Source organism: Miniopterus schreibersii (genome assembly GCF_964146895.1).
Source record: "Miniopterus schreibersii genome assembly, chromosome: 1".
NCBI classification, from domain to species: domain Eukaryota; kingdom Metazoa; phylum Chordata; class Mammalia; order Chiroptera; family Miniopteridae; genus Miniopterus; species Miniopterus schreibersii.
The window spans coordinates 144,341,578-144,367,677 of record NC_138101.1 but is presented as its reverse complement, the minus strand read 5'-3'; the positions used below and the strand labels follow the sequence as shown (position 1 = coordinate 144,367,677).

The 26,100-nt window shown below is 37.9% G+C and overlaps 1 protein-coding gene across 1 annotated transcript in view; it reads right to left on the bottom strand.

Annotated features, from left to right (window-relative positions):
- Positions 1 to 26,058, bottom strand: part of GANC (glucosidase alpha, neutral C) — a 67,294-nt gene extending 41,236 nt beyond the window's left edge. Inside the window, exons 1-8 of the mRNA XM_081153657.1 lie at positions 25,138 to 26,058; positions 23,279 to 23,341; positions 21,560 to 21,668; positions 12,696 to 12,823; positions 7,680 to 7,862; positions 6,881 to 6,926; positions 2,508 to 2,574; positions 1,012 to 1,108 (exon numbers count right to left, since the gene is read on the bottom strand). Coding sequence (XP_081009783.1) covers positions 1,012 to 1,108; positions 2,508 to 2,574; positions 6,881 to 6,926; positions 7,680 to 7,862; positions 12,696 to 12,823; positions 21,560 to 21,668; positions 23,279 to 23,341; positions 25,138 to 25,166 — 722 coding nt within the window. The 5' untranslated portion in view covers positions 25,167 to 26,058. The remainder of the gene's footprint in view (positions 1 to 1,011; positions 1,109 to 2,507; positions 2,575 to 6,880; positions 6,927 to 7,679; positions 7,863 to 12,695; positions 12,824 to 21,559; positions 21,669 to 23,278; positions 23,342 to 25,137) is intronic.
- Positions 26,059 to 26,100: the final 42 nt, after the last annotated feature.

The following is a 26,100-nucleotide window of genomic DNA, read 5'->3' as shown; positions in this document are numbered from 1 at the left end:
AGTACGATCCTCCCCCTTTGATTCCTTTGGTATCCCTTTAAATACTCAGAAACCTAAGCATATACGTTCTTTTTTACAGGCAAAAGGAAAGAAACCATTATTTGTACAGTTGATCCTGGAAAATATATGGAATTTGTATGATGCTGTCTTTTAAATGCTGTCTTTTAAAGGTTAATTGGCAATTGGCAGGCATAATCACATATCTTAGATATCTTTTCTGAATCTCTTGTGAGGTTAGGACTATTTCCTGTGAATCCTCTGCAATAGCAAGCACACAATAAGTGTCTTTGACAAACTTCGTATTTCTCTGCCGCTAAAACAAAATGATAGTGTCTTAACGTGCTGACACAGTGCTAAGTAGGGAAAAAAATCAGGACCTGAATTGGGGTGGAGAGCAGAGTTGGGGTTGGTGTGAAAGCAGCGCGATTTCTGAGGCACTTGTCACTATGCCTTCCTGTCATATAAGCAGCATCTGAACCTGGCAAACTTTATCAGACTGTTTCTCTTTGGTTTTTGCTTGCAGTTAGTCCTATGCCTCTGGCATTTATTTGCCAGTAGTGTTAGTTTGAAATGATCTCCCTGAGGCAATCAAAGGTGATATGAAATGCCACACTTTCCCATTCTCTGGCTCACAGACCTCTTTTAGTAAAAGCCTTTTTCTAGGTCAGTGTTTTTCACAGTGCATTCCCCCAGTGTTCCACACTAAGGCCTTGAGAAGTGAAAGCAAAGCCCAGGAGGTGGTGTGATGAAAATCTCCCCCGTTTCAACCACAGCAGCTTCATATTTTTACTTCCTTTGTATTTTTAGGTTCAGCATTATAGTTTTTATAATTGTCTAATTTTTGCCAAAAAAACAAAAAAACTGAGAACCACTGCTTTGTGGGATCATTTAAGGAATGTTCTTAAAGATCTATAAGCAACATCAAGGAGGAAAAGGCCGGGCACATGTTAGCACTGTTTCAGACATCTCACATATTTGCCCTTCCTGTAAGAATTCTTGTTTTCATTTTACCCAGTATTTTTAAGTTGGTGTGATTCTGCATGTTGCGGAATCCCATAGAGATGCTCAAATCCATGCAACGAGAAATCCAAACCAATGGAGGCAGGACCTGTAAGAACCAGGATATTGACTGAGTTTTGCTTCTCATTTGGGGCACTCAATTAAAGAGATTCAGTGAACTACGAATGTAGCACGATGACTCGACTAGAGATCTAGAGATCTGAGCTTTCCCCGATATATCAGTAAATGATGTGTGCTGACTCTGTAAGATGTTATATTCAAGTGTTGTGGGGATACAGGAATGCAAAGGACAAAGTTCTGGTCACATTTTCGTTGTGTTCGCTTACCTGTGTGCTAAAGCTCTCTGTGTCCTCATTTACAGTAAATCTCTTTTCTATTGGTACAGTATGACTACAGAATGTTAGGTTTTTTTTCTAATCTAAACTTTTATAAAATAATATTGAATACTCCTTTGCTTTAAGAAATAAAGGATATTGAGCAATTTTAATCTTCGCTAGATGAAAGAGTGGGTGTCTTCTACCTGATAGTTTATTCTCACTGTGTCCAGGGACTGTAATGTCAAGGGCACCAGGAGATCTTTCCTGGCTCCTCAGAATACCCTGTGATTGTAAACACATAATTTCCTTTAACAAAAGACATAGTCCTTTAACAATCATTTTAGAGACATGGGAAAGATGCAAATAATTAGGAAAGATAACATCGCCTTAAATTCATTCTTAAAGTATCTGACCTCAAATGATACTTAATTGGAGAGGTTTATGGAATGCGGGTGCTATAGAAAAGGTAAAAAAGATTATGATATTACAGAAAGAAGTCTGAGAGCCCCCTTGCTTATAAATTTTGGGCAAGTTGTCAGTCCTGATCATATACTATAGATATAGATGCTAGAACAGGGATTCTCAAGGAATTAGGGAGGGTCTGTCATTCTACAGGTAGGGAGGAGGAAAGAAGAAAGCATTTTTTCCAACTACACAAGGCCCAAGTATCTGAAAGGTATCTCCTAAAGAGACAAACTCCACACACACACACACGCATCACTGAGCCTAGGGAGAAATGTCACAGATGGGCATGTGATGCTCATGTGAGTGATGGGGAAGCCTGGCAAAGGCTGAGAACCACTGGCTTGGAATGTTGGAGCTGATGAGCTCTAGAGATTGTTTTGTCATCACTTGACTCTCATAAAAATAGAACGTGGAATTTGCAGCTATCTGATATACTGGATAGTGCAAACAGTGTGCTGATCTAGACCCCTCCATGAGACCATGTTCCATGAGGCCTATCGTTCTTTTACACTCCCCACAAAAGGCATATAATCATTATTTCTTTGTTGCAATGCATTATGGAAGAATAGGGGACTCAAATCTGAGATTTCTGTTCATCTTGAAGAAGTCACCTGTTTAGGTGCCAAAGCTCCAGGGACTTTTGGGTAGAGATATTTAGCCATTTTGGAAAGATCTGTTTTAGCACTACAGCAGTTTCAATGTTACCGTTAACTTTGACATCCACAAAGTTTCTGAATGTCTCCTCCCACAGGCCCAGATCTTCTTGATTTTCCTATTGGCACAAAAAGGAGGGCAAATTAAATTTATACATTGCAAGCACATTTTATTTGGATTACTAAAAAATTAGACCCCAGAAATGAGTTCATCTCTTAAGATCAGTTTGTGATGTCAGTATATTTAACAAATTAGATCTGTGTCCTATATAAATGTCAGTAATTATCCTTATGACCTATAGCTGACATGAATATACTTTTTATTGTGGTAAAATACACATAACATAAGATTTATCATTTTAACCATTTTAAGTGTATAGTTCAGTGACAAATACATTCAGATTGTTGTGCAACCATCATCACCATCCATCTCTAGTGCTTGGACATCTTCCCGAACTGAACCTCTGTACCCATTAAACAGTAACTTCCCATTCCTCCCTCCGCCTAGCTCCTGGAAACCACTATTCTGCTGCCTGTCTCTATTAGTCTGACTACTCTAGATATCTCATATAAGTGGAATCATACAGCATTTGTCCTTTTGTGTCTGGCTTATTTCATTTAATATAGTGTATTCAAGATTCACCCATTTGTAGCATGTGTCAGAATTTTCTTCCTTTTTAAGGTTGAATAATAATCCATTTGCATGCATGTACCACATTTTGTGGATGCATTCATCTGTCAATGACACCTGGATTGCCAGGTTGCTTCCATCTTTTGGCTACTGTAAATAATGCTGCTATGAAGAACACAGGTATACAAATACCTGTTTGTTTAGTTTTGCTTTTTGATATACACTCATAAATGGAATTGCTGGATCATATTGTAATTCTATGTTTAATTTCTTGAAGAACTGCCACATCATTTGACATGATATCTTTACAGGAGCCAAAATGATGTGAAAGCAATTTGAAAAATGCTCTTTACATATATAAGACTGTCTTTACCCCATTGTACATTCTTGTCTCCTTTGCCAAATATTAGTTGACCATATAGACATTGGTTGATTTCTGGACTCTCTATTCTGTTCCATTGATCTGTGTGTTTTTATGCCACTATCATGCTATTTTGATTCCTATGGCCTTGTTAGAATAGTTTGATATCAGGTAGTGCAATACTCCAACTTTGTTCTTCTTTCTTAATATTGCTGAGGCTATTTAGGGTTTTTCATGGTTCTGTATAAATTTTTGGATTATTTGTTCTAGCTCTGCAAAATAAGTCATTGGTATTTTGACAGGGACTGCACTGAATCCATAGATTGCTTTCGGTAGTATTGACATTTTGATGTTAATTCTTCCTATCCATGGACATGGAATATGCTTCTATTTATTTGTAGCTTCGATTTTTTTTCTTCAGTGTCTTATATTTTGAGTACAGGTCTTTGAACTCCTTGGCTAAATTTATTCCTAGGTATTTTATTATTTTTTTGTGTGCAATTATAAATGGGATTGTTTCCTTAGTTTCCCATTCTGCTAGTTCATTATTGGTACAGGATTAGGCAGAAGTAGTTTTACAGTTGTGAGTACATGAAACAGTTTATTCTTGTATTATTATTGTATTATTTTCCATATAAACTGTAAACCTACTTTTGCCCTACCCTGAATATTAATTTTGTATCCTGCTACTTTACTGAATTTATCAGTTCTAGTAGTTTTTTGGTGGTCTTTAGGGTTCTCTATATACAATATCATGTCATCCACACATAATGACAGTTTTATTTCTTCCTTTCCAATTTGGATGCCTTTTATTTCTTCCTCTTGTCTGATTGCTATTGCTAGAACTTGCCGCACTATGTTGAGTAAGAGTGGTGACAGCAGACATCCCGGTCTTGTTCCTGATCTTAAGGGAAACACTTTTAGTTTTTCTCCACTGAGTATGACATTAGCTGTTGTTTGTCGTATATGGCCTTTATTACGTTGAGGTATGTTCCCTCTATTCCCACTTTGCTAAGAGTTTTTATCATAAATGGGTGTTGGATTTTATCAGATGCTTTTTCTGTGTCCATTGATATGATCATATGACTTTTATCCTTCATTTCTTTATGTTGTGTATCACATTAACTGATTTCATATATTGTACCAACCTTGCGTCCCAGGCATAAATCCTCCTTGACCATGGTGTATGATCTTTTTAGTGTATTGCTGGATCCAGTTTGCTAATATTTTGTCAAGAGCTTTAGCATCTATGTTTATCAGGGATACTGGCCTATAATTTTCTTTTTTTGTAGTATCTTTATCTGGTTTTTGAATTAGGATAATACTAGCCTTATAAAATGGGTTTGGGAGTCTTCCCTTTTCTTAAATTTTTGGGAATAGTTTGCAAAGGATAGGTGTTAGTTATCTGAATGTTTGGTAAAATTCACCTGTGAGGCCATTTAGTACAGGACTTTTGTCTGCTGGGAGTTTTCTTTATTACCACTTTGATTTCATTAGTTGTAATTAGTCTGCTCAGATTTTCTGATTCTTCTTGATTCGGTTTTGGAAGAGTATATGTTTCTAGGAATTTACCCACTTTGACTAGGTTGTTCAATTTGTTGGCATATGATTGTTTGTAATATTTTCTTACAATCCTTTGTATTTCTGTGGTGTCAGTTGTTATTTCTCTTTCATTTCTGATTTTATTTATTTGGGTCCACTCTTTTCCTTTATGAGTCTGGTTAACGGTTTGCCAATCTTGTTTATCTTTTCAAAGAACCAGCTCTTGGTTTCATTGATCTTTTGTATTGTTTTACCAGTCTCTATATCATTTATTTCCATTCTAATCTTAATAATTTCCTTTCTTCTACTCACTTTAGGCTTTGTTTATTGTTGTTTTTTTCTAGTTCCTTTAGGTGTAAAGTTAGGTTGTTTATTTAAGATTTTTCTTGTTTCTCGAAGTAGGCCTGTATTGCTATGACTTTCTCTCTTAGGATTGCTTTCGCTGTGTCCTATGGGATTTAGATTGTTGTGTGTTCATTTTAATTTATCTCGATTTACCTTTTGATTTCTTCCTTGATCTCATTGTTGACCCATCATTATTTAGTAACATGTTATTTCGCCACATCTGAATTCTTAATGTAGGGATTATTATGCTGGGGTATATGGACGATATTTAGAGTTGTGAACTCCCCTCAAACAGTATGACCAAAAACAATTTACTATAGAGATGATTCACAGCTTTCATCAGATTCTCCCAAGGGGTTGTGTGTCTCAAAACCACTGTCTAAACTACCTAGTTAGAAGTCTCCCAAAAGCTGATCTGACATACTGACACAAAACTGTGTAAGGCTATATTTTAGTTGTCCTGATCTTCTCGGTTTGAAATGAAAAAGTAGTATTCTCTGTAATATTCAGCAGTATGGGTCAGTTCTCAAAAGGAAGAAGCATTTGTCCTTATTGCACCATAAAAAATTTTCACCATTCCTGGTGGCCATAGCTACTGTCAGGGGTCCTTTGAAGATGCACGTGGCTTTCGGTGAAGAAAAAAAGATTTCTAAAATGTCCATTCTCCATAATTTGGCTGAAATAATTTTTTTAAAATAGAAATCAGAACATGTACCTCTGCTGCTTAAAATTTTTCCATAGTTTTCCTTTGCTCTTAGGTTAAAGTCCAAAAAGGGTATTTAGAAAAATGTAAGTAAGCTCCATGATAATGGGGTAATTTGATTTTGTTCAGTGATATATCACCAATATTTTGAACAGTGCCAGGCACAGAGGTGGTACTCACCAAATGTTTGTCGAATAAGAGAACTATTACAAGACTCTCCACAGAATTGCCCCTGCCTATCTCTCTAGCCTTGTTACACAGCACCCTTTCCTTTGCTGTCCTTTCTCCTGGTAAAAGTTATATATGTGTGTATGCATGTATTTAATTTCTTCAAATGTACTCCTCTGTACCTAAAGATCTTCGAATATTCAACTCTATCTGGAATGTGCTTTTCCCAACTTTTTGACTGGCTACTGTATCCTCATGTGATTTCAGCTTTAACATTGTTTCCCTCAGGAGGTCTTTTCTGACCCCATCTTGGTCAAGTTTCTTGTTGCAGTCTCCTATTGCACCCTTTTGTAATGCTCTTCATGATTGTAATTCTTTAGTATTTGTCTTTTCCAGTAGATTCTAAGTTTCATGAAGACACAGGCTTTGTTTTATTCACTGTGGACTCCCCTTGCCTAGCATTTTTGTGGCTCGCACAAAGCAGGCACTCAGGAATGATCTGTTTTATAAATGAATAAATATATGAATGAACAAATAAATGAATGAATCAATTAGAAGAGAAGATGAGCAATAGAGATCTGAAGAAGAAGAAAAGAACAGGACACATTATGTGCCACACAATAATGACGAAGATTAAGAAGATTAAAAAAAGACAAACTGTTCAATCTAGATTACCTGAGAGGTGTCAACTGATGCATGCTCCTCCTTTTCTCTGGTAGCTCTGTTTTAATATAAATAAAATTGTTTTACACATGGCAAGACTGATGGAATTTTGTTTAATGATAAAGATTTTCATTGTCAACTTTTGAGATCCTATAAATTATATGCTTTAACATATTAAAAATAACATCACTATAAAAATAAGTTTATGAAATTGAACATTTATGATAAACATTAACCCAATAGCTTGATTTCTTATACAAATATTGGTATATATGAATTTTCTTATTAAATCTTTTAACAATAGCTTCATCAGCCCTAGCCAGTTTGGATCAGTGGTTAGAGCATCGGCCTGCGGACAGAAGGGTTCTGGGTACTATTCTGGCCAAGGAAACATATTTTGGTTACAGGCTGGATCCCCGCCCTGGCCCCTGTGGGAAGCAAAGAGGATCACAGCTCCCCTCACCCGGTGTTACTGCAGTACAGAGCAGCATAATGCACTGCCTTCCAAAATGACTGTGACAACTTACTCTATCACCTACAATTGTATTTGAGTGCTCATTTCTCTCTAGTCATCACAATACTAAACTTTATGGATTTCTTTAACCTTTGCCAATCTGAACTTTTTTAGAAAAGATAATGCATTTCAATTTTAATTTCTATCATTAATAATAATGTAGACTGACTTTGTCCAGTCATTCCAGACTCTTTGGCAAACCAATTTTCTATACTGACATATTATAGATTTAGGCAGATAGTATTCACAATCAGGTTTTCTTAAATTCTTTATGTGTCAAGTAATGTGCAAAAATACCTTTGCTTGAGAGGAATCTGCAGATGCTCAAAGTACAACTGGCCCAGGGAGTTTATGCTCATCACAACCTCTTCTTCAGATACCAAGTCTATCTTGAATGGGTTTGCCGTGATATGACACTTCAGATTTCCTTTTCCATCTGCCAATACCAGACTGCCTGTATCCCCTGAGCAAGAAGTCAGCCTAGAAAACAAAGCAGGAAGAGAAAAACAAATTGCTACAGATTCACATGGCTCAATGCAATTCTCAATTCAAATTCATTAATTAGTAAATAAATATTCATGTCACATAGCATAGGGCAATGGAGAGCTAAAACTGCTGGGCTTTGGTGTCAGAGAGCGTGGATTGAACATAGCTCTACCATGCACTAGGTGTCTAAGTTTGGACAAGTTCATCTTTCAACTTCTCCTCATCTGTAAAGTGGAAATAATAAAGCAAGAATAAGTAGATCCAGTCAAGATGGCAGCATAGGTAAATGTGGTACTCCCCTCCTTTCACAACCACATCAAAACTACAACTAAACTACAGAACACCCATCATTCAGAACAATCTGAAATCTAGCTGAATGGAAGTCCTACAACTAAGGATATAAAGAAGAAGCCACACTGAGACTGTTAAGTGGTCACAGACCTCTGTGGGGAAGGTTAGGAGTGATAATTTGTTCTTATTATATCCTTACAATATCCTTCTCCATTAATTCTGGGCCTCCCCCACGTTCTGGAAACTAACTCTATTTGGAATTGAGAGGTTTTATCTCACTGTCCATTAAACATAAATAGAATTCTTTTGATCATTCCATCAAGTAGGATGTCAGTCCATCTGTTTCAGTCTAATAGATCCCTCGATATTATTGTTCACTGCCCTGAGGGTTTAACCATTAAGGCTCTGCTGTATATTATGGAAACATGTCCACCTTGTCTCTAACAACTAAATGCTGCTACTTTGACTCTGCTACCTGGAGTCTCATCATCTCCACTGAAATCAAGCAGCCAATTTTAATGGCTTGCAAAAGATGTTCGCTCACTACAATGCTTTCCCAGTGTTCCCTCACTAATGTATAATGAAGGGAGTGTCTTCTGGATCCTCTTGGAGAACAGAATTAGGGGCTAGCTGAGCTGTTTGCATATGATATTTCCACTTCAACATCTTTATATCCCTAAGTCTATGGATCATTTCTTCCACAGTGTGTCAAAGAATTTCTGTAATCTCAGCTTCATTCAACAGAGTTCAACATAGCTGAATACAGAATACAGGTAGCCAACTAAGCAAATAATTAGAACCACTCCCAGCTAGCATATCAAATCTAGATTCTCTGGTACATGTACCCATGTAAATGAATTTAGTGCGATGCTAAAGTTATTTTCCTTGCACTGGTCTAGGAATCCCTGAAAAATCATTTCCACGCATATTTCCCATGTTTTTGCCAATATAAAATCATAAAATTCTTTAGGTGTATAAGCCTTCTCCCAGGTTTAACTGTATTTGGCTCCCTAGGCATTTTGGATTCTGATCCTGACAGTGGGTCTAGAAGCAGTGAAGGGTGGTAGGAGGCACAAGGAGCACTGGAATCCCCTTGCATGGTATATCTTAAGTCAGGTCAACACAGGATGTCCAAGCAAGGGAGGATCAGCTTTACCAGGTAGAGAAGAAAGAGCTGCTCCTGCTGGAATGGGAGGCTTGGTGGAGTTTTGAGGTTTGTATTCAGAGTTATCCACATCTTCCCAAATGTTGCTATTCAATTTTGAGGGGTTCCACTTTTTCCAAGTTAATGCCCTAAATTCACCTAATGAGACTGAATTCAACCTTATGGTCTAATTCAGCAAATCATGGAATCAAACTCAGCATATGATTTTCAGCTACAAGGACTTTGTAGCTACAACAGGTATAAGAGACTTTAGATTGTCATAGAAACCTATTAGGTTTCTGACAATGCCTTGAGCTAAGAATTTAAAGCCCTGAGACTGCTGCTTTCTTTCTTAAGTTCTTCATAGTAGCCAGGCCACCTCAGAATTTTGAATTCCATATGGTCTCACCACTTGGTCTGCCACAGCCATGCTTTAAATAGGCATTTTATTTCAATTTACTATAGGCAGTAATTTAAGGAACTTTGTCATGGAATGATGCGGTTTATTACTAGTAGTATTAGCTTGCTAGGGCTGATATAACAAAATAGTACAGACTAGGTGGCTTAAATAACAGAAATTTATTTTCTCACAATTCTGGAGGCTAGAAGTCTAAGATCAAAGTGTGAGCAGTTTTGTTTTCTTCTGAGACCTCTCTCCTTGGCACAGATGGCCATCTTCTTGCTTTGTCCTCACATGATCATCCCTCTGTCTGTGTCGGCTGTGTCCTAATCTCCTCTTCTTAAAGGACACCAGTCATTTAAATTAGAGTTCATACTCACAACCCAATTTTAACTTAATTGCCTCTTCAAAGGCCCTATATCTGAATAAGTCACATTCTGAGATACAAGCAGTTAGGGTTTCAACACATAAGTTTGTCAGGGAGCACACAATTCGGCCCACAACACTAATAATTATCATTATCCTATAATGATAATTAGGTCCTCATGGCCTTCAAATCCAACTAGATCAGCTAACCAATTTCATATTCCCATCCTTGAGTACCTGTTGCTTCTATTCACTGCTGATACCACTGACTATATCAACCAAGATTCAACTGTAGATAACAGAACTCTGGCTATTTTAAGCATAAAGTATATGACTTAATATGGGGGAATTAGGAGCTTACAACATCATGGTAAGGATTGAGGTAGTAGGTTCCTGTCTGGGTGTCTAGAAATGACCCCTGGAACAATACTACATAACTGTATGGCCAATGGAACTTCCATCTCAGCTAGAATCAGGAAGGTGGGTAATTAGAAGTCACTGTGGCAACTGCTGGGGCTCCAGAATCATGCCACCATAGCTGCAATCCAGAGATCAGGAAACCACTGCACTAACTAGGGTAGCTTTAGAGCCATTCTATATCTGCCAAATCCATACCAGCAAAATAGGAAACTTAGTTCTGAAATCAAGATACCTATAAATGCATCTGATTGGTAGAACCCAAATGATATCAGAAACTAGCTCTAGCTACTGCAATAGCCAAAGGCCTTCTACAAAGAGAATGGAATAGAAGCAGAACTAATATACCATATTTACTACACAAAGTTGGTATCACCCTGACCCCAAAACATGGTAAAGATAGCAAAGAAAAAAAGAAAACTACAGCTTTGACAAGGGGTTAATATACAAAATATATGAAGAACTCACACAACTCAACACCAAAACCAATTTAAAAAAAGGGCAGAGGGCCTGAACAAACACTTCTCCGGAGAAGACAATATACAAATCAATGGCCAACAGATATATGAAAAGATGCTCAACTTCACTAGCTATTAGGGAAATGCAAATCAAAACTACAATATCACTTCACACCTGTTAGAGTGGCTGTTATCAACAAGGCAAGTAATAAGTGTTGGAGAGGTTGTGGAGAAAAAGGAACTCTCATTCATTGCTGGTAGGAATGCAAACTGGTACAGCCACTATGGAAAACAGTATGGAAAAACATTAAGAATAGAGTTACCATGTGACCCAGCAACCCCTCTTCTGGGTCTACCCAAAAAATTTCAAAACATTTATTTGCAAAGATATATGCACACCTATGTTCACTGCAGCACTATTCACAATGGCCAAGACATGGAAACAACTGAAGTGTTCTTCGACAAATGATTTGATAAAGAAGATGTGGGACATATATACAATGGAATAGTTCTCAGCCATAAGATGAAATACTGCCATTTGTGACAACATGGATGGATCCTGAGAATATCAAGCTAAGCGAAATAAGTCAGAAAAAGTCAAGAACCATATGATTTCATTCATGTGGGATATAAAACTGAAAGTTACAAGTAAATAAACAAAAAATAAACAAACAAATTCATAGACACAAACAACAGTATGGTGGCTACCAGAAGGAAAGGGACTAAAAGGGGTAGTAAGGGTAATGGGAGTCAAATATATGATGATGGAAGAAGATTTGACTTTGAGTGGTGGGCACACAATGAAAAATACAGATGATGTACCATAGATAATTTTATTAACCAATGTCACCCCAATAAATTTAATTTAAAAAAGAAACTATACACATACAAAATGAAACTACAGACTAATTTTACTTATGAATACAAATGTAAAAATGTTAAATGATCTACTAGTAAAGTGAATCCTCCAGGATAGTAAAAAATAATATAATGGCCAAGTGGAGGGGTGTGTGTGTGTGTGTGTGTGTGTGTGTATTAAATGTACACCCATTTGCCAAAGTGCAAAGCCTTGTGAACATTTTCTTTTTAATTCCTGCTGTTTCCTAAATATTGGCATATAGTAGTGGCTCAATGAATTGACATATTTTAAATTTATGATGGTTCTACCATAACAATGAACTTCTCCTTATAATCTATTGATCTTTTATTTTCATGGAAATAATGGAAATTATTTTTCATGGGGAAAATAATCTACATAAAACTATGATGATGTAGTGAAAATTTAAAGCATCTAACATAATTTTATATTCCTTTAGGGGAATAATATGAAAAAAAATAACAGAAAACAACAGGCAGAACCAAGTTGAAATATCACTGGAAAGTGCTGAGAAGTGATAAAGATTCTACAGGTACGTGAAAATGCTTTAATTCCCAAAGATTTTTTTCACCTAGACACTGATTATTCATTAACCTCTGCCTCTAAGTGAAATTACATGTTACACTTCTAAGACTACCCTTAATTAAACCTGAGTCAATCTAACTATAAGCATGGGAGTTTGGTTAGTGTATTAGATCTCTGGAGCCCTGCTGTTAATTTGAGTGAGTAAATTAAATAGCTCTTCTTCTACTTGCTCCCAAAAGTCTGGTTGATCAACCATTTGCTCCATGAGGTACATACAAAATCTACTACTCAAGGTAAGATAAAATAACATATTGAGGGTGTATTAGAGATATATTGATCCTTAGCTTACCTTATAGTACTTGGCTTGCTTGTGAGGACATCCGGAACTTCATACCTGGGCTTCAGGGGAGTTTCTTCATTGATTTTAAGCCTGAAAATATTTCCCTCTATACCAAAAACTTCAACCAAAAGAGGAACCTGGATACAGACATATGAGATGAGTTTCCATAGGTTACCCCAGTGATGGTCAGTTCTACAGTCAATGACAATGATTAGGAAACTATGTTTAAATTATTATAAGTCAAGCAAGAATAGTGGCAATCATGAAGAAAAAAGCACCTCAATCCACATACGTACTCCCTTGTCTATACCTGTGGTAGAGACAAGAAACACCTTCTATGTGTTCTATGGCTAGGCAAACATATAACTGTCTGGACCAAGACCTTTAAGAGTGAAAATGGTCCCTATTAATAATTATATTGGATTACAGGCATAAACTGAAACTGCTCTTGCAAAATTGGGACTTATGGCCTCTGTATCTCTGACAAACTAGGTATCTTGAGAATAAGAGTTTGATGTTAAAACTAGAGTAACTGGATTCCAGCTGAATGGAAGATGAAGGATAACAGGCCAGAATAGAATAGAATAGGATAGGATAGGATAGGATAGGATAGGATAGAATAGAATAGAATGGAATAGGAATAGGAATAGGAATAGGAATAGGAATAGGAATAGAATAGAATAGAATAGAATAGAATAGAATAGAATAGAATAGAATAGAATAGAATAGAATAGAATAGAATAGAAAAATGGTGCTCATTGGGGCTCTCTAGTGTAGACAAATGAGGCTTGTTGCACTAAAATCAAGGCACTTTCCTGTATATCTGGGCATATGGCCTTGGGAACTTTCTCAAGAGGCTGGGATATTCTCAGCTTTCTTAAGAGGCTTGGGAACTTAGGTAAAGTTCTGTTTACAATGGGAGATAGATGCAATATGGAATCATAAAGACAATACAGAATTTGAAAAATAAGACAAAACAACAAAAACCCCCAAGAGAGTAGAAGAGGCTGGATTAAGGTTACAAAGTGAGGCGTCTAGATTGGAGAAATATTTTAAGACTGTGGTTTTCAACTGTTGTGCCATGACACTGTGGTGAATTGCAAATCCTTCATCAAGTGTGATGCCAAATTCTGGTTACAACAGGGGACATCTATTGTTACTATAATGTATGTTAAATGAAAGGCTAAACTGGGTAGGCTGTGTGACATAGCATAGAGCAGGTACAATGTGGTGCAAGTAAGAGATAGGAAGTAGAATATCAAAGCAGCCACAAACAAGTGATGTTACTGGAGCCTCACTTTCGGGAATGCAGAAAAGAAGTCAGGCACTTAAACGCTGACATGACACTGAAGAGTGACCAGGTAAATAGTGCAGTGGTTGTGGCTGTTTTTACAGACATTTTTAAGACAGGGTTATGATGTAGTAGTGATCATACTATAATTATTTTTCCCAGATTCATTGAAATGTAATTGGTATATAACATTGTGTAAGTTTAAAGTCTACAATGTATTGATTTGATACTTATATACTGCAAAAATGATTACAATAGCCTTAGCTAACACCTGCATCATGTCTCATAATTATCATTTCCTGTTTGTAGTGACAACATTTAAGATCTACTCTCTTAGTAACTTTCAACTATATGAGTATTATTAACTATAATTACCATACTGTACATAAGATCTCCAGAAGTTATTCATCTTATAGCTGGGAATCTATAGTCTTTGACCATTTCCCCTTTCCCCCCCACCCCAATCATACAGTAATTATTGCTTACATGCTTAAAGTTCTTTTGTACATTTGAATTAGTGTGGGGTCAGAATTCTAAATTTGAAAACGTGTCCAAATATAAAGCTAAAATCCTGTTAGATTACGTATTCGCTCCCAAATTAGACATGTATTTCCATTGCTCTCAAATACAATTCAACTAACATTTATTTGGCATCTAATATTGTGATGTGCTGTTTGTTGTGAAAAGGATGGCTATACTCTTAGGGAGATTGCAATTTAGAGACAAAACATACATAGTAAACATAAAGCATTTTATGCTGAGATAGAAGGACAAGGACAGTGCTGTGGGAGAACAAGGAAGGAGAATGTTAAGGATGTCAATAAGGAGAGAGGTTCTGGGACATCTCTCTGGAGGAAGAGGGACATGAGCAGGGCCTTCAGGGACTTTGGGTAGGAAAAATGGGCAAAAAAAAAAAAAGCCAAGCAGAGGGTACAGAGGTTGTCTATATGATTAACAAATTGCATCTAGTTTATGTACTCAGAGATCCTCCCATTTTAGTAAAATAGCTTTCTTTTAAAAATTTGTTTTTTAAAACCAAAGACTGGTTTGTATGTTTTGTTCTTGAGGCTGCATCCCAAGAAAGAATCCTAATTATATGAGAGGAAGTAGCAATAGCCCTGCTCTTTACATAACTACCTTATGCAACCAAACGTATAAAGCAGAGTCAAAGCCCCATTCTGTTGTTATTTTAACTTAATTAAGCAAGCCAAATTTTTCAATTAGGTACCCTTTTCAAGGTCTATATCTAGATTTATTCTTATCTCTTATCACCAATATAGCTTCATGTTCCAAGCACATAATTTCCTGAGACCTTTGTATACATTTGCTCCCCTGATCTGGCCCATGCTCTTTTAAATGGCTTCAAAAAAATTTTTTTTAATAGCAGCGGACTCTCAGAAGTCCAATAAATAAAGCTACTCGGATTGAAGATGGTCGGGAGTAGCTCACAGTCCCTACCTTTGAGGCCCCTCCCCCCCTGCATGGAGCATGAGACACCTCCATGGAATCCTCAGGGCTCTGCGGATGACAGTTTATGAACCACTTCCCTGGGCTTCTTAACTGCCAGTTATTGCTTAATTCTCCCACCAAAACCTTGCTCTGTCAAAAAGTCTGGACATGACTGTTGTATTCGTCTATCTAAAACATTAAGGATTTCTAGATATTCCTGTTCTTCTCTAGGGACCTGTTTGGACACTTATTAAACAATAATATACAAATAAATTATCCATTCTCTTCCTCCTATTAGTGATGACTGGAAATGACAATGAAAAAATATGTTAAGTTACAGAAGTTAGATCACTTAAACTAAGAATTATTTAGTGTTAATACTTAGATAATAGTAGCAGTTACACTCAAATTGCAGCAAGATGGATTCATGTAAAATAAGTGAAAGAATATGTAACTAAACATTTTAAATGAGGTGAGACAGCATGGGCTTTACTCCCTTAAAAATATTTAAGATATATAAATGTCCACCTACACAGGGAAGATGAGAGAAATCCTCAGAGAAAGAAATACATTTTGGAGGTTCCTTTTGGTACGAGTCTCTACTTGGTTTTTCATAAACCTTTATTCACAGGCTTACCTTTCGTAGTTTGGAAGAGAGTATTAATTCCCTTTTCCTATCTTATTTCTCCCATACTCAATACAAAACCTGGTAGTCTGTCATCTATAAGTCTAGTTTTTTTTGGCCATATGGGCAAAAATATCAGACAGGTTGTATAAATCATGGTGGCAGAAACATGTATTCAAGTAGTGACTATGTATTGTCTATGTATTCAAGTAGTGGCTTGATTACAATTATATTAAAACAAAACTTTCTGTTCAACCAGAACTGGGAATCATAACTAATAGAGTCTGTGATTGAGTTTAAAACACACCTTTAAATGGCAGTTGATATTAAGAAGGGAAATTATGTCCCCACCAAGTTTTCCTTGATGGAGAGAGTTCTTTTTTCCTCTGGCACCAGTTCTCTCTACTATAAGGAACAGTTAACCTAAAAGGCCAAGAAGGGTGTGGCTCAGAGGCTGAGCATCCATCTAGGATCCAGGAGATCACGGTTCGATTCTGGGTCAGGGCACATGTCTGGGTTGTGGGCTTGATCCCCAGTTGGGGGCGTGCAGGAGGCAGCCGATCAATGACTCTCTCATCATTGATGTTTCTCTCTCTCTCTCCCCCTTTCCCTTCCTCTCTCAGAAATTAATAAAGATATATTTTAAAACAAAACAAAGCAAAACAGTTAAATTTTAACACTTCCCTCTTTATCCCTACTCTAACTGCTGGCCTTGCTTCTCAAGGTGTGGCCTTCTGTAGACCAGTAACATCAGCATCACCTGGGAGCCCACTGAAATGCAGAATCTCAGGCTTTTTCTAATTAGAACAGAAAAATCACAGTTAACAGAATATGACCAATATTTTTTCTAACTATAGCTAACAACCATGGTCAACACAGCATGATTAATATTTCTGCCCCCGACAATTTCACCTCTCCCCTTTCCATTAATCCTAGGCAGGATCATCCCTGCTTTCCTGCAGTTAGAACTCCCTTTACTTACTGTATTTGTTTCCTAGGGTTGCCTTAACAAATTACCACAAACTTAGAGAATTAAAAAAAAAAAAAAAAAAAAAGGCCAAGAAGATTGAGCAATAACCTCTCTCAGCTGTTAATCAATCTCCCAGGATTCAGAGAATGGTCTAAGACTTCATTAAATTTCTGCAGGGCACCAGATGCCCCTTCCAGTTGCAGCCAGTTGGTTTACTGCAAGCACTGATTTTCTACAGAGAATATTAGCAAGTTCATGCCAGGCTAATGCCTGTTCTCCAAGTACAATTAGCCTGTCCAGGTGTGCTTCTGATTGTTTGGCTAGTTTCCAAATTAGCTGTCTGTTCCTGGCCATTTCTGCAGAAACTATATTGGTTAACAAATGGTAGTTGTGCCTCATATGCCGAGGAGGTGGCTGGTTGGGCAGTCAGGCTTAGATGAAGAGGCAAGGGTTAACTTCATGAAGGTGCTCAGAGATACCCCTGCATCCTTGGAGAAGCTGCTAGAAGTGCTGTCTCTTTTGAAAACTTGCAAACAGGCTGCAAAAGAAAGTAAACATGTCATGAGAAAGCATCAAAATTAGCAATATGAAGTAGGTCAAGGAGAGGTCTGTGGCTTTTTAGCTAGACTCAGAAGACAGCATAAATTTCCCTGCTCTGGTGTCATAAGCGTAGATCTCTGTTTTTCCATCCAGGTCAAATTTTCATTGACGGTAAAAAACTGAAAATAACAACAACAAAAACAGTTCTAAAAAAACAGTCAACAATTTTACTGATAACTCCTTTCCTTTTAGATTTTCTTCTGCAAGCTTCTTTATCAAATATCTACCTTATTATTCTGTCATCAGAAATAGACAAGATACTACACTGGGACCCTATTGAGAAAACTTATGCATTAGAACCTGCAATCAGCTCTTCTTCAAAGCCTAGATGCCTCAAGCATGACCTGGAGACAACACACAGGGCAATACTTCAGTTTTTATTTTAACATTACTGTGTCCCAGGAACATCATGTTTGCTATGGGCTACACTGTGTGCCCCCCAAATTCACTTGTTGAAGCTATAACCCTCAAAGTGACGGTATTTGGAGATGGGGCCTTTGGGAGGTGATTAGGTTTAGATGAGGTCATGAAGGTGGGATCATGATGGGATCAATGCCCTTACAGGAAGGGATTGGAGAGTTAGTTCTCTCTCCACCATGTAAATATACAGTAAGTAGGTGGCACTCTATAAGCTAGAAATAGGGTCTTCAACAGATACCTAGATTTTGGACTTCCCAGGCTCCAGAAATGTGAGAAATAGATGTCTTTAAGACATCCAGCCTATGGTATTTTGTTATGGCAGCCGGAGGGTACTAAGACAATGTTGAATGAAGCCTGGTTCTGTTTTCTGGTTACTTATTAAGAGGCAGAATGGGGATAGAGGATTAGGAAGAAGGATTTCAAAAATTAACAACAGATCTTGCTAACAAGGTTACTGCTTTAAGTAAAGAGTTTCAACGGTGTGGGGGAGGCAGGCAATGAGAGTGCTGGGTTTGTAAGAATCTGCCTCATCAGTGAAATCTGAGAACTGCAGCTGTGAGCTGAATAGGATCCTCTTAGACTTTGGGCTCTGTATCTCTGAACCTGAAATAAAAAGCTGTTATTCTGAATAAGTGAATGTATGCAGCTTGTTTTTAAATCTCCAGGCCACACCCAAACCATAGCCTAATGAGAAATCACGGTGAAAACCCCAATCTCATCCCAGAAACAATGTCTAACAGAGGCTCCTTGACTATGCAGTGAGTGGGATACAAGGCTCAGACTTTAGAGATTACTGTCTGGATCTTCTTTGTCCTTATCAAACTGATGGAGGCCATAAAATCCTAAATCCCTATTAGTAATTTCAAATCCAAGTGGCTAGGAGGTCATTAAAATGGAGTTCAGCTTAGAATTTCTGGGTGACCTCCCAAAACGTATACAGTTGCATGAATTTGCCTGAAGTCAGAGCATGAAGATTCACTAGGAAGCCCTGAGATTGCTCACCTGAAAATGAGGTCTGTCCCAAGGGGTCCTCAAAGTTCTCAGTCTTGGGAACCATGGTGCTTACATCCTGGATAATTTGTCCTTGCTTGTTAGGCTCCTCAGTTTGACCCTTCTGATCCATGTGCTATCTTGTGCTGAGATCCTGTGGGTCCTCCTGGACTGTTGTTTCTTTTCCACTGAAGGCATCAGATCTGGTGGGTTTGGGGTCTGGCATCTGATCTGAACAGTGTTATCCTTCACATTTTCAGGATCCAAAGAGAGGTGTATGCAGAGAAATGGATCTATAGTCTTATAAAAAGCCGTATGTTGGGATTTACCACTAACTGCACTGGTATCAAGCTGTATTGAGAATTTGCATTTTGGCCTACACTGGTATTCAGGTGCATTTGCCTCATTTACTTTGCCTCAGCATGTGTCATCATGACACTGGATTGTTCAGGTGGTGCTCAATATACTAAACCCCCCAAGGATGGAAAGTGATGACAGCCACAACTCTCTAGGATTAGATACATTGGGGACAGGAAGGAAAATGAATAAATTACAGGAAAAATGAGACAGAAAAGGTACCTGCCATTTGGTAGCAGGCTTAATGACTCCTAGAAGGTGTCTGGTGGACTCCTTGCATTTTCTGGAGCCAACTGCCTCTGCTGACCCTGAATACAGGTGTTTGGTTGGGTGTCAAGCTATTAGACCACATGAAAATGTCAGGTGGCTCCCTAGAAAAGAAATTAGTGCTGCCCCATGTTTTCCCATGAACAGCTATCAAACTAGGCTACAAAAGGATGTATAGTTTTGGAGACTTTGATCAGCAGGAGAGGCTCTATGACTTCTGGGGTACCATGAGCTGAGAACTCAAAGGAGCAAATTCCTCCAGGAAAAAAATGGGTCGTATAAGAAGCAGCACTAAATTTTGGAGAAGGGCTAACCATCCCATCTGTTTAGTTAAGAGAGATGAACTAAGTGTACTGCCACCATAACTACATCCTTAAGTAACCAGAAGTCAGGGACAGGGAACAGGGACAGAGAACACAGAACTGTTGATATGATTCTAGTCTCTATTTTGAATTTGGGCAAGAAAGCTATGTTAGAAAATTCCACATCTATGAAATAAGCTAAAATCTTTAAAACTTCAAAGGGAGGTAGCTTTCTTCACTGTGTAATTGCTCCTTCTGTCTGAGACCAGACTATCTGGGACCCTCTGCTAAATTAAAGACCTTACAAATGTTATACACAGCCCCCTGACTTCGCAGGGTAGTTTTTGTTCTATCTTCTTGGAGGAGATTCCTTGGTGTAGTACTATGGGACCAGAGATATGGTAGTCGTAAGGAGACCTCTCACAGCTTTGCAGTCAATGTGGAGATTTCTTCTCAGTCCGCTTCCCAGAACTGGGTTTTTTTTAGTGCATTGGTGGAGTTACTATCTAAGCTATTAGGGAACTGGACCATATAGTTTTAACTACGTCTTTCAGTTTCATGAGTTACCAATTAAGTCAGATTGGTCTCGGAGGCTTTAGACAGGGGTGGGGAACCTTTTTTCGGCCCAGGGCCATTTGGATATTTATAACATCATTTGTGGGCCATACAAAATTATCAACTTAAAAATTAGCTATGAAAAAAGCTCCTAAATTCATTGAACTTCAAATCCCACTTGCAGTTGCCTTGGCAGAGTGAGACCAAATGATTTCACAGGCCAGACGTTCCCCACCCGGGCTTTAGAAGCTTAGGATGCCTTTCAAAGATGGGTGAGGATCTGGAAATGAGGATCAGGTTGGGAGCATCAGGTATTTGTGCAGAGTAACACTTCCTTGCCCAGCCCATAGCACTTCCTCCATGACTGGCCCATGTGAAATAGTTTGCTGACTTGACAGGTGAGGAAAAGAACTTAGAATATAATACTGCTCTAATCTTTTCAGTATATAATAACTATGGTGATCTGCTAGTGAAGCAGCTCAGGAGATGGAACATTTGTGACTTAGGTTTTTCAGCTGCACAGTCCCTTTCTCCCCTTGCTCACCCAAATTCTGAGGTTTGGACAAATGCTGAACCTGTACCATGCTCAGGCTGCATGCTCAACTGTATGTTGGGTAACAGTGATAGAAAGAGCATGGGTGCTTGATAGAGTCCCCAGAAGCAGGTGAAGATTCTGGTTACTAGCTCTCGCTAGTAAAGATTCTGGTTACTAGCTGTGACTTTGAGCAAGTGACTTTTTAGACTTCAATTTCCTTACCTGAAAATTTGGGATAATATGATATGACTTTTAGATGAAGACTACTTAAAAGGAAATAACATTTGTAAAACATCTAGGAAAGCATCTGATACACAGGCAATCTATATTGTTGGTATTCATATTACTTTTATAGTAATATTAGTAGATATGAAAAAGATTACAGTACTTCTCTAACAAAGTTTATTTTTAAAACATACATAGTTTTAATTAGCCTTTGTGGAAATTTATTTCATTCAACCCAAATAAATATAGAAATAAATAATCCTCTGTAGAAAATACTTGTATCTCACCTTAGTTGCTTCATTGATGATTTGGAACTTGGTACTATCTTTGCCTGTTGTGACTGAGTCTAGGAATGCCCGATAGGTGGACTTCTTGGAGAGCTGCTGTTTCTGACGCCTACAGATGTGAAGTATACAGATGCCCAAGAATTATTTGTGACTGTCAGCATCCAATAGACTATATTACCAAGGGGAAGTCATTAAAATTTACTACGATAGTAAGTGAATTGGGCACAGACAATATTAGTACTCCAATAAAGTACTAACAGGAGTACCTTGTTATTAGAGTGCTAATAAAATTAGCAGTAATAAGAAAAATACTAATAAAATTGTTCAACATAGCACTGCTCAAAGATGGTGTTTTGTCTGCTTTATTGAGAAGATGGGGCAGTTTTCATAGATGAATTTTATTAGGTTATTAATTTCACTCTTTCCATGAAATGTACACTTTAATAGAAAATTAATAATTTCTAGTGGAAATCCAGTATGATCTAGTGGTTTAACAAGGTAACCAGGAGTTCACTACAGAATTCTAAGGTACTTGTTTGAATGAAAATGATACAGTTTTCTTCCTTTAGAGCAGTGTGAATAAATTAGAAAGTTGTAATATATGATACAATTTTTGGTGATTTCAATTTCATGATCACATAAAGCTCTCCGGAAACAGGCAATTTTATATAGTGGTGATGGAAGTACAAAATGGTACAGTCCCTGAGGAGGGATATCTTGTAATAGATAAAATTTCAAATACATTTACTCTTTGACCCAATGATCCCCTCCAGGAAATTCATTTTATAAATATACTTGCGTGTGTAGGAAATGACGTATGTATAGTTTTTCACTGTGACAGAGATATTATAGTGAACAACCCCAAAGCCTAGCAATATGAGAAAAACAGAATAAATTATAATACATCTACCCAAGGGAATACTATACAGCTGTAAAAAGAGGATACTCTCCATATACTCATGCAGAGCTCTTCAGAATAAACCATGAAGCAGGAAAAAAAAAGAGGTACACAATAGTGGATATAGCAAACTACTTGGTTTAAGAAGGGTAATATAAGAATATATGCAGTCACAAAAAAATACGGGAAGGGTAAATACGAAATTAATAAGACCAGATGTGGAATTGGGTGGAAGGGAATAGGAATGAAAATAATACCTTTCAATGTACATATTTTCATATTATTTGATTTTTGAACCACATAAACATATTATCTATTCAAAGACATACAATTTTAACATCAGTTTAAAAATGCTTTGACTTTTAGCCCGGCCAGCAAGGCTCAGCTGTTGAGCATCGACCCATGATCCAGGAGATCCCAGCTCGATTCCCCATCAGGGCACATGCCTGGGTTGCAGGCTCCATCCCCAACAGGGGCATGTAGAAGGCAGCCGATTAATGGCTCTCTTTCATCACTGATGTTTCTATCTCTATCTCTCTCTCCCTCTCCCTTCTTCACTCTGAGATCAATAAAAAAAAAATTTTTTTTAAATGCTTTGACTTTAAAAATAAACATAAACTACCTGTTCGCTGAAAAATTTAAGTACTACAGTAGTAAGTATATAAGGTTAAAGGCAAATGTCTGATAAATTCCTCAATCACTAAATTTCCTAATTGGCCTTTTCCTTAGAAAGCCTATCAGTTCTCAAAAATTTATTGAACACCAATCTTGAAATATTGTCAGAAATGTTTTGATCTAAGTAATACATTTCCTCTCCTTACCTGTAGAAAGCAATATTGCTGCAGTCTTTGAAAATGTTTTTATCCACAGCTTCATCTTCAACACTAAATAAACAGACATTTTAAGAAAGTTACATAGAGTTTGTGAATCCAATTTTTGCACCTTCTCTAACTACAGTATGAACATGGGAAGTAAACCTCTGCAATGCAAAATTGTGTCATGGCCATAGCACAATAACATGTGCTGCAGAACAGGATCCTTTTTTAAATCATCCAAGGTAAAGAATAAAAGATGAGGTTCTAGGATTACTCTGAAAGCAATAGAAAAAGAGCACTATCACTTATGAGAAAGGGTTCTTTTAAAGTAATGAGTGAAAAATGGTGATGGAAGGAGACTTAGCTGGGGTGGTGAACACATAATACAATATACAGTTGATGTATTATAGAATTGTATACCTGAGATCTACATAATTTTATTAACCAATGTCACCCCAATAAATTCAATTCAAAAAATAAGTAAACTAAAATAATGAGGAAGGCTATGACTACAACAATAAAATCTGAAGGAGCAAAAACAAACAAAAAACCCAGATGTGGAGCGTATTATGCTAAGCAAAATAAGCCAATAAGAGAAAGACAAGTATCACATGATCTTACTTATATGTGGAATCTAATGAACAAAATAAACTAATGAACAAATTAGATCCAGAGACATAGAAGCATGGAACAGACTGATGAATCTCAGAGGGAAGAGCTGGGGTGGGTGGGTGGATGGAGAGAGATTAACCTAAGAACGTATATGCATATATGCATAACCCATGGACACAAATAATAGTGTGGTGAAGGCCTGGGGGGGGGGGGCAGGTGCAGGATGGAGGGGATCAATGGGGAAAAAGAGGGGACATCTGTAATACTTTCAACAATAAAGATCAATTTAAAAAAACACCAAATCAAACAAAAAACAACCCATCCATTTATTCAACAAAATATTTTCAGAATATTCTTACTGAGTGCTAGGCTCTGAGGAAGATATGAAGGACTATGTCCATGATGTCTGTGAGAGCCTAACCAACAATCACAAATCAACCTGACAAATGCTACAATAGAGATATGTGCAAGGTGCTAGAATAAGAATGAAAACAGGTATAGAAGAAAAATCTTTAGCTTCTTAAGACGATGCCGACAATCTCAGTGTCAGTGTTTTTTAAGACCAAATTTCCAGAAAAGCTATTTCTGGAATAGAACATGAACAAGATGTATGTATATTGCTAATTGAGATTATGTATTTAACATATGCCCATTAAAACAACTACTGGGTAGAAGAAGGGAAAAACACTGGCTTTCATGTAGAGGTGTGGCTGAATAGAGCTGTAGTAAGCATGTCCATGATTATAGCTATGACTGAACACCAATTTCAAAATATAAACACAAGTCCAGACATACACTTGGCCATACTAAAAAATGGTTTATCATGGAAGTAATCAAATCCTTCACTGACTCAATCTTTGTTACTGTTTTTTTTAAATCAAGTGTGCAAAGATTAAGAAATTTGCAGTCTCCTCTTTCCAGTTTTAAAGAATGAGCTCTGGAATGATAGAAGAGGTGGGTATAGACGAATTTGGTAAGCAATATGCTTGAAATTCATGTGTTAGAGTTCTGATCACAACTCTTCCAGTTTTGTTAACCATCCTGAAAGTATTTTATGAAGGTCTAGCTATTGATATCAACTAATCTCTGGGAAACTGAGAAAAAAAACCAAAACACCCGATAAAGATTAAATGCACAAATATAATGCATGCAAATAAGTGCAATCAAACAATAAAACCTTCAAAGCCAGAATGTTGCTTGCAGGTACTATCCCCTGCCTGGAGTCAGTCCCTGCAGGATCACTGGGTTTTTACCTGATCTCCTTTTTTTCGGATACTTCCATGGCTTCCAAGTCACTTCACTGGCTCCCAGCTTTCAGTCCAAGACCCTGGGAGATCTTTTCAAAACGAGGATAACCCTCTTTCTAAATCACCACCAGCACTTCACCATCGACAAATTTCTGGGAAACGGGAGTCCCCTCCGTGTCCTTAAGGAGTGGCAATTCGATTCTTCCTCCTGGAATTCCCAGGCCCAAACCAGTGTCTCTACAGGGACTTATTTTATTTGGCAAATTTTTCTTGGTAATGAGTGGCTGATGAGAAACTGCCTTCGTTAGGAACCGAAACTGCAGCAGAGGGGGCGTGTACGCAGTGGTAAAGGATGAAAATTCAAGAGCTTGAGAACTAGGAAGTACCTAGACGGGCCTGCCAGGTTGGGGCGAAGCTTCTGCAGGTCTGTGTCAGCGACAGTCACGCCATATGTATTGAAAACGGACCCACTTTCTCCCCGTTTTAAATTTTGAGTGGGAAGTGCCGGCCAGGTCTTTGCTGGCGCTTTCTGTTCTCCACCCAAACTCTACAGTAGCGTCATACTTTTCAGGGTTAAAACAGGCTTTTTAAAGAGGTTATTTATTACACCATCCAGGAATCGCGTATACTGCACCACCGACAAATTCCAGTCTTTGCTTAATTACCTCCAGACACCGAGAACTCACTACCAGACACCAAACAGGCAGCCAGACTACTACGGCTTTCCCAGACTTCTGGCCCCGAAGTCTGACTTTGACTTAGGCGGGATAAGGGGCTGGCGCGAACAGGTGGAGGAGGGAGCCAAACGCTACACGGGGTGTTTGCCTGGTCCCCAAACCCGCTAGGGGCTGGGAGAGAGAAGAGCCGACGGAGGCGGAGTGTCTTTTGGAAATCAGCCTAACTCGCCAAGGTGACCAGGTTACGGACAGGACGGCGCCTGCGCAGTGTTCCCAAAGCCCTGCACGGAGC